The 10,124-nt window shown below is 43.4% G+C and overlaps 1 protein-coding gene across 1 annotated transcript in view; it reads left to right on the forward strand.

Moving 5' to 3' along the window:
* LOC124712250 overlaps nt 1-9,803 on the forward strand; it is a 72,896-nt gene extending 63,093 nt beyond the window's left edge. Inside the window, exon 3 of the mRNA XM_047242545.1 lies at nt 6,009-9,803. Coding sequence (XP_047098501.1) covers nt 6,009-6,701 — 693 coding nt within the window. The 3' untranslated portion in view covers nt 6,702-9,803. The remainder of the gene's footprint in view (nt 1-6,008) is intronic.
* Nucleotides 9,804-10,124: the final 321 nt, after the last annotated feature.

A 10,124-nucleotide genomic window follows, 5' to 3' on the forward strand; every position in this document is an offset into this window, starting at 1 on the left:
TTAGGTATGCTCAATCCACAACAATAAGTAAAAATACACTAAACAATAAATACGTTTATGATTCTCTGTATACAGGTCGGTGGAGGTAGTGTAAAACTACCTCCAAATCATGGAACTGTATCTACTCCAGCTTAATTTCCGCATCCAACTACACTATCCATCTTATTAACGTGGCCACCTGTCAAAAGCGTGAATAACCCCTTCTGCAGGGAGATGTTAAGGAAGAGAGTGAATGAGGTTCTGGAACGAACCGACAGAGTTGTGGATCTATGCCAACTCTAGTCCACTTGCAAGCTTCGCTAGGATTCTCAGTTGAGGGTCCATGCCACAAACAGCCCGATCGAGGTGGTCCCACAGATTCTCGACTGGGTTTAAATCCTGAGAGTTTGGTGCTCACGGCAGTAGAGTTAACTCCCCTGGTGCTCTTCAGACTGCACACTTGTACTGCAAAGTGGGTGACACGTTCCATTGTCTTGCTGGTAGATTCCATCATTCCGAGGAGTTGGATTGATTTTGGGGAAGAGACCAAACAGAGAGGTCATCGGATTAGGGAAGGATGGGGAAGTAAGTCGGCCGCGTCCTGTCAAAGGAACCAGCCTGGCATTTGCCTGAAGTTATTTAGGGAAACCACGGAAAACTTAAATCAGGATGGTCGGACACGGGATTGAACCGTCGTCCTTCCGAACGCGAGTCCAATGTGCTAACCACTGCGCCAGTTCGCTCGGTAGATGTCGAGGGAAAACAAACTGCATGTAGGGGCGAGCATTGACTCCAAGAGTGGATGAATACTTGTGTTGATCCATTGTGCCTTCCAGAATCACAAGGTCACCCAGGGAATGCTACAAAAATATTACCCAGACCAACACGCTCCTTCCTCCGACCTGGACCCTTCCGACAATTGCTGCAAGGCCGTACACGCCAGCGGCAGCCTGTCCGATGGAGCATACAACGCGATTCATCTTAAAAGGCCACCCCTCGCCACTCAGTGGGCTCCCACTGGCAGTCCTGGCGTGCAAAGTCTAGCCTTTGTCGCCAATGAACAGCAGTCAGCTTGGGTGCATGAACTAGGCGCCCGCTGAGGAGGCCCACACGCAGCAACGTTCGCTGAACAGTCATTGAGGAGGCATTGTTGGTAACCCTTGTTTCATCTGGGCTGTCAGTTGCTCAACAGTTGCACCTCTATTCGCCCGTACACATCTCCAAAGCTGTCGTTCACTCCTGTCATCTATGGTCCATACTGCACCGCAGTTGCCTCGGCTACAGGTTTGGATAGTGCCATTTTGCCATATACAATACACTTTAACCGAAGCGGCAGGCGAACAGTTCACAAAACTAGCCATTTCGGGAATATTTCCACCCTTGGCCCGAAAGTCAATCATCATGCCCTCTTGAACGCCAGATAATCACTCTGTTTCTGCATTAAATCAATGACTGCACTGTGTTTTTCTCGTGTCCCCGACTGGGTTTATATACGCTCCACTGCTAGTCACGTCTCCTGCCACCTGTGGGTGGTTATTGCACGTTGACGTCGAGCGTAGATAGTAGTCCCGTTAATGTGGCTGGACCGTGTGTCTTCTCCCGATCGTGTTCTCTACCGGTTATACAGTTTCCACACCACTTTTAACTCCTAGAACACTTCCACTTCTCCTACATCTCTCCCATGATCCTATAGTACTTCCCATCCTTGAGAATCTTGTTCTGCTACCATGCCTCTACCAACATACCTACCATTCATGTCCGTCTACTGGACACTGCAATGTACTTTTCCTTCCAACCGTAGCTTACCCTCGTCATCCTGAATGAAGGCTGCAATCAAACTTTTCCTGCCCTGTTGTCTTTCCACGCATCTTCTAACATCTACATCGCAGCTATCAGTTCTTTCCCACATAGATTGCATACGCACCTTTCCATATAACATCCACTCCAATTCGTCCCATACTGCAGTCAATACACACAGTTTCGAGGAACCCCCATTACATTAACCTCATAACGAAAAAAGTGCACAACGTATCACCACCATCTAAATCTGCATCTGCACCTAAAGCTACAACCACATTTACATCTACCTCTACATCTGTACTCTGGAGGCCAGACGGTACCAATTATGGTATCACATGTTAGGCTGAGGTCAGAGTGCCACCGACGACGGTCGCCGGACGCCATCGACAGAGGCTCAAAATGGTTCAAATGGCTCTGAGCACTATGGGACTTAACTTCTGAGGTCACCAGTCCCCTAGAACTTAGAACTATTTAAACCTAACTAACCTAAGGACATCACACACATCCATGCCCTAGGCAGGATTCGAACCTGCGACCGTAGCAGTCACGCGGTTCCAGACTGAAGCGCCTAGAACAGCACGGCCACACCGGCCGGCCGACAGAGGCTGCCCAATAACATCACCCGACTGTTTAGTATTTTGTCCGTTATAAGCGACTGTAGTCGTATATAGTGAATTAATAAGCAAAAAGTTGCATAAAAGAAATTTAGTATCTTGACCGGATCCGGGCACTTAGTGTTCTTCTTCAGAAGTGTATGCACTTTATTATTAGCACTCGCAAATAATGCGATAAGCATAATAAACCTTCTGAAGAAGGGCACTAAGTGCCCGAAACCGGTCAAGATACTAAATTATCTAGGGAACATGGGTTCTAAAATGCATACCTCAAGAGCTGTGAGCACTTGTTCATCTTCGCTAGTGTGAAAAACATCTCCCCTATTGATCAAGTGTTCAAAGCTCTTAGCGTATGCATTTTAGAGCCAATGTTTACTAGACATTTTTCTTGATCCGGTCAATACTACCACCTCTGAAAGTTGCCTACCTACAATCCTAGCAACAACAGTATCAGTAGATGTATTCCACTGTCAGAGGTATCATAACGGTTTTCGCTTGTAAATTTCGACTCGTTCGTTTTCGTTACAGGGACCGTGACCTAAAAGTGATACATTTATCCTCCTACATCGTGCTAGAAGGTCTGTAACAGCATCGTGGAGTCACGCTATATATATATACAAAGGGCGTTTAAAAAGTTTTGCACCGTCGTCTCTAATTTTTTTATTTTTTACAGGAGGAGAATGAAATTTTTTGTGAACATACTTGGAATATTTAGCTATTCATTGAGCCTACTCAGTGTAGCCTCCATCGGCTGTGACGCATCTGGCCCAACGTTCGTTCCTTGATGTTAATGCACTTTGATAAAATTCTGGGTATTGACTTTTACACCATCGCTTGGCACAGGAAATAAGGTCTTTCCCACTATCAAATGTTTTGCGACGCAGGTGCGCCTTCAGACGACCAAAGAGGTAAAAATCAGACGGAGCCAAGTCCGGACTATAGGGAGGATGAGGAAAAATTTTCCAACCCATTTTCCTGCTTTTCTCCTGCGTCATAAGGGCTGTATGGGGTTTGGCGTTGTCGTGGTGTAGTCTGATGTGCTGACCCTGAAGCTGTTGTCTGTGGGTCTTGATGGCACGTCGCAGCTTGTCCGATGTCAAACAGTAATGGTCCCGGCTAATTGTGGAGCCAAGTTCCAAAAAGTCAATGAAAATGACACCATACTGATCCTAGAAGAAGGAGGCCATCACCTTTCAGCCTGCTGTTCGTGAAAGCCTTGGTTTCTTCTTCGGAAGGAAACCCGGATGACGCCACTCCATGGACTGGGTTTTGCTCTCAGGTTCGGACGAGGACAACCTTGTTTCATCCTGGGTAATGACTCCGTCAAAATACTGTTTCCACTCTTCAGTAAAGGCTTTCATGAAACCCTTGCACACATTCTGCCTCATCGTTTTCATTCCTCTTGTCAGCAATCTACGCACCCAACGTGCTCAGTTTTGCTCTGTACCCTAGTGACTGTACCAGTGATACCACACTACCCGATGACAAACGAGTCATTTCAGCAAGCTGTCGTGTCGTCACGCATCTGTCATTGTGGATGATTTGATCAATGGTCTGTTTATTCACATCACTCCCTGCTGTCGATGGTCTTCCGCATCGTGGATTGTCCAGAGAGAGAATTCACCTTCCTTACACTTTTGCACCTACCGCTGGATACTGCTGCGATCCACTGTGTCCTCCCCATAAACAGGGAGCAACTTCCTATGAATCGATGTCTCAGAATCATCGCCAGCCTTGAAGAGGAACTCCATCATCGACCGTTGTCGCAAGCTGACATCTACTTCACGGTCCATTGTGGCTCACCTGTAAATAAAAGAAAATACTTTTATATACCAACTTACGGTTAAATGTTCCAAGTATATTCACAAAAAATTTCATTCTCCTGCTGCAAAAAATAGAAAAAAATTAGTGACGACTGTGCAAAACTTCTTGAAACCCCTTTATACATACATTTACAGGCGCCGGGGCTATAGCTCTGACTCTCTGTAACGTCGTTGGATGACGTTTCGGGCATGAGTTACTACGTAAAATTTGATCTACTAAGTCCCATCTACAACCTCTAGAAGGGTGTAAGATGTACTGTGAAACACTCTGTATACACTTCTGGCTATTAAAATTGCTACACCAAGAAAAAATGCAGATGATAAATGGGTATTCATTGGACAAATATATTATACAAGAACTGACATGTGATTACATTTTCACGCAATTTGAGTGCATAGATCCTGAGAAATCAGTACTCAGAACAACCACCTATGGCCGTAATAACGGCCTTGATACGCCTGGGCATTGAGTCAAACAGAGCTGGGATGGTGTGTACAGGTACAGCTGCCCATGCAACTTCAACACGATACCACAGTTCATCAAGAGTAGTGACTGACGTATTGTGACGAGTCAGTTGCTCGGCCACCATTGACCAGACGTTTTCAGTTGGTGAGAGATCTGGAGAATGTGCTGGCCAGGGCAGCAGTCGAACATTTTCTGTATCCAGAAAGGCCCGTACAGGACCTGCAACATGCGGTCGTGCATTATCCTGCTGAAATGTATGGTTTCGCAGGGATCGAATGAAGGGTAGAGACACGGGTCGTAACACATCTGAAATGTAACGTCCACTGTTCAAAGTGCCGTCAATGCGAACAAGAGGTGACCGAGACGTGTAACCAATGGCACCCCATACCATCACGCCGGGTGATACACCACTATGGCGATGACGAATACACGCTTCCAATGTGGGTTCACCGCGATGTCGCCAAACACGGATGCGACCATCATGAGGCTGTAAACAGAACCTGGATTCATTCGAAAAAATGACATTTTGCCATTCGTGCACCCAGATCCGTCGTTGAGTAAACCACCGCAGGCGCTCCTGTCTGTGGCGTAGGGTCAAGGGTAACCGCTGATAGTCAAAGCTGCTGCAAACGTCGGTGACTGTTCGTGCAGATGGTGGTTGTCTTGCAAACGTCCCCATCTGTTGACGCAGGGATTGGGACGTGGCTGTACGACCCGTTACAGCCATGCGGATAAGATGCCTGTCATCTCGACTGCTAGTGATACAAGGCCGTTGGGATCCAGCACGGCGTTCCGTATTACCCTCCTGAACCCACCGATTCCATATTCTGCTAACAGTCATTTGACCTCAATCAACGCGAGCAGCAATGCCGCGATACGATAAACTGCAATCGCTATAGGCTACAATCCGACCTTTATCAAAGTCGGAAATGTGATGGTACGCATTTCTCCTCCTTACACGAGGCATCACAACAATGTTTCACCAGGCAACGCCGGTCAACTGCTGTTTGTGTATGAAACTTTCCTCATGTCAGCACGTTGTAGGTGTCGCCACCGGCGCCAACCTTGTGTGAATGCTCTGAAAAGCTAATCATTTGCATATCACAGCATCTTGTTCCTATCGGTTAAATTTCGTCTCTGTGGCACGTCGTCTTCATGGTGTAGCAGTTTTAATGGCCAGTAGTGTAAATGTAACGTTCTAAGCGTTACAGATGAGAAGTAATTGTTTCTTAAAACTTAGGGTGATAAAGCTTCCTGTTTACGTTCAGGCCCCCTTAAAAAATAGTGTATGTTTCTACAATGTAATAATTACTTTCTCTTTTGCAGGAAATTGAGAATATGGAGACGTTAATCACACAAGACGTCGCATTTAAAGAGCTGGAATCTCATTTCCTTAATGGGATAACACTGAATTATACGGAAATAGCAGGATGCCGGTTTCCGAACCTCAGCAGCGATTCGTTGTACATTGAGAGCCTGCAGGTGGTGGTGAAGAGCAACAAATTCGCCAGCCTGGGCGCACGCGCCCTGACGGTGCAGTCAGAGGACGCTACCGTGTCGGATAACACCTTCGCGGCCCTGGCCAGCGGCAGCATACGGTGGCACCACTGGTCCCAGGGAGGAAAGTCGAGGCTGTCGTTTCAGAGGAACACCATCCAGGCGCTGGAGACGGGCGCTCTGTCCGGACTGAGAGCCAGCGAGAGCTCGACGTCGATCTCCGACAACGTGCTGCTGTGCCTTGCTGAAGAGTACGAGAGCTGCAGGGAGCTGGCCGTCTCCGACGACCTGCGAGTGTGTGACGCCGAGGACGTGTGTCCCTACCGGAAGAGGACCGGCGTGACGGAGGCGCTGGCCAAGGCGCGCGGCTGCGCTGCAGGCAGCCCGCTGTCTGCAGAGCAGTGCGCCGTGCTCGCGGTGGGCAACAAACCCTCTGGGGCGGCCTGTCTGCACGCTCCATCCTCCGTGGTCGGCGTCGCCGCTGCCATCGCTCTGCTGGCGACCACCTGGTTCACCGTCTAGCAGCCTGTGCTCGATGCACGCCCGGAAGGCCAACTATAGTAACAGACGCACAGTGTCTCGCTTTAACCGTGAAGGACGGTGCAACAAGTAACGATGATTTGACGTTAATAAATTTATTGAGACCAAGACGACTTTACCATGAAGTAAAAGGTGCAAATTCCAATAATTGTTTTCTGAATAACACAATTGAAAACATGGGCCAAAACCGTCATTTTTCCTTACGTTGGGTTTCACAACCGTTAGGAATTTGGCTGAAGTTGAAACCATTTTTGTGCCAGGGCTTTCGTCAGAGGTTTAGAATATATTATTGATCTCTTTCGGCTGTTGCGCTATTGTCAAGTGATATCTGAAATATGAGAAACAGACCTCGACTGTATTCAGATGCAGACTATCATGTACATTAAAATGTTATAACCATAAAAATTTTCGAGACGTAAGAGGAAGCAAATCGTGAGGTAAACATTAATATATATTTGAAGAAATTCATGTTACCGGCATAAGCAGCTTTTAGTGACTACTGCTTTATTGAAGTCTGGTTTCGGTAGGAAGGTCTATTTCTAAGTCAAAGTCAAAATATGTTAAAATAAAAACAACTTTACTAAAAAGAGCAGAAACAACCCTGGACAGTCTTTTGGGACAGTCATTTTGGTGAATATCGAGGTGGTTGTAGGAAGGGCAGATCATGTTCCGAACAAGTAATTAATGCGAAGTCAGTCACGCACCATAGATTACTGAACTCAAAGATATTGCAGTAATGGTTGCCGATCTGAGAAAGGCCTTTCATTTCGTTCACAAACTGTAACTAAAATAGTTCAAGAATTTGGCGTAAAGTCTGAATTAGCAAATCTAATTTGTGAAACACTCACAGACACAATATTTAAAGAGAAAATGTATGGGAGGAATATCATAATCCTTCGAAACAAACACAAGTGTACGACAAGGTGATGGGCTATCCCCAATTCTTTGTAACTGTATAACTGTATTCTAAAAAAAAAAAAAACAGTGGGAATTTGGATTGAAGAACTGAATGAGTATAAGACTTGTAGAATAAGGCTGGGAAGAGAAAACGAAAATACTGGAATAAACTATCTTGAATTTTGTAGATGTCTTTCTGAAAATGTGGCATCTGCTGTCACACAAAATAATCTTTTCGAGGAAATAGCCAGGAGATTTGGCTTATGATTTATTTAAGAAAAATGAATTTTTTTACAAACATTAAAAAAATGCAGGCTGAGCATTACGTAAAAAGTATGTAGAAAAAAATAACATAAATGCTGAAGAAACAACTGACAGAGAGGCGTTTGGGGTAAAAATACTGGATGTGGAAGGATTCCAAAGTAAAAGAGTGAAAAAAACTGGTCTGTTATGGTCGGAAGACACGATCAAAGAACATAGTCAACAGATCAAGGAGTACTGAAAGAAAAGGATAGAATAAAAATAAATAAGGAACTGAAATTGGCACGTGGTTCTTAGTTGGGCGTTCCAAGAAGGAGAAAGAAAGAAACATACTGGTAGGAGAGCTTAACACTTAAAATGTCATCAAGAAAATTTACATCAAAACCATCTGTACTACTGTCACATATATTGCAGTATTTCTTAATGTTAGAGTTGTTGAGGGATAAGTCGCACTGTTGTGACAGACCTGTGCGGATATGCAATGTGCAGAACATTTGACGGCATTACCGAAGGTATTTGTACGTCATGCAATTGTGGCGGAGAATATATGACAACAGTACGGAAGATTTTGGCATAAATGTTCTTGACCAAGACGAGTGTTAATTAGAATATGACGTTTCACGTCAGAACCTTCCCTATCCTATGTTTTTATTACAGTGTATTCTTATTTCGACTAGAAAATGGTATTTCTAGGTAAATTAGCTGCCAACAAAGCATTATCAATTTTAAAAAAACCTTAGATTATAAGATGGATTACTTCAAATGTTAGGCCATGTAATTAAAACTTTACTTACATTTAAATGCGCATCAAAGACATTTCAGTACAGTCCACTTACTTGTTTACCCAAAACGAATACGTGAATTGTACCGAAACGCCTTTGAGGCGCATCTAAATGTAACTTTAATTACACGTCGTGAGTTTCATTTAATCTTACGACCCGAAAATTCTTCGTATTTATTTAAACGACACTTCTACGACCTCAAGTATGTAAAATATTGGTTCCATTGTAATACGTGGGAACACGTCTACGAATATTAAATTATATCATAAACTTCAATATAATGATCAGTAGGACGACAGCAGTAATATTCCTAAATACATAGTTTAAAAATTGTGCATAAACATATACATAAAGCCATCAGTATAGTGCAGATATGACACGAATGACTGCATGTATACTAGTATGTTACTCACAGATTCTATTAGAGACAAGTTCAGCATGTTATTACGATCTTGTACTGAGCAGAACATGGTCACTTTGTACTGACGTGACCAGTAAAAGACTGTTTATGTAGTGATGGCTGTGCGTGCATTACTCGAGACACATATTTTCATAAGGTGAACGGCAGGTAATAGTGTTCGACATATTTTCGACCAAAAGGAAATCTATTAGATTCTGTTATGAAAGCCTTGGAATTCTTAAAGTGAAGTTTTATTTAACTTGTAGTTTAAAGTTCAAAATTTGCAAAATGAACATTTGTCTAAAAATATGTTACAGAAAACTTCCATTCCCACTATTATGTGAAAAAAATGTTTCCTACAATTTATAGATACACTGTGCTCACGGAATACAAGAAGGAAAGTTATTGCATTTTTATTTCGTGTGAGTTGGGACTATTTATTTGTTATTAGAAAGGTGCTTGTATGTTAAAGTGATGAGGACGTATTATCTTTGTTATGTCATGTTTGTTTTTGTATTGTTTTTGTTATATAGTTCTGATTTGTAATGAAATGTCTAGAAGGACCAATGAAGTACCGAAAAATTAACATTTCTTTTGTTTCATTCATAACTTTGAGAGACATATTTATAAACTCATATTACATAGAAAAGGTGTGTGTACCATACTTTCCACATCAACAGACCTAATAAGGACATGTACAAATGTTTGAGCCTACTGAATAAGAAATACACGTCTAAAACATAATATATAATTCCAATGTTAATTAATTTAAAATAATGACATCCATAATGTTATTTTCTTTATAGTACATTCTTGGTGATGATACATTCTATGCAGTTACTAAATCTATTTTTTCGTCACTAAAGCGTTTCGTCTCAGTCCGTTGAAACATCGTCAGATGCCTGAAAACTGCACACATTTTACAAATTGTTTCTACTGGAGGCTAGAAATCAGAGCATTTATCAAGGTACTGAAGTGAGGTTCATTTCCTCCTCTGTTCCTGACCAGTGATGGAAGTCTTCTTTTGTTTTCAATACTAAACACTCGCATGGTGCAAACGTTTAA

This window comes from Schistocerca piceifrons, chromosome 8 (genome assembly GCF_021461385.2).
Source record: "Schistocerca piceifrons isolate TAMUIC-IGC-003096 chromosome 8, iqSchPice1.1, whole genome shotgun sequence".
In the NCBI taxonomy this organism is placed as follows: Eukaryota; Metazoa; Arthropoda; class Insecta; order Orthoptera; family Acrididae; genus Schistocerca; species Schistocerca piceifrons.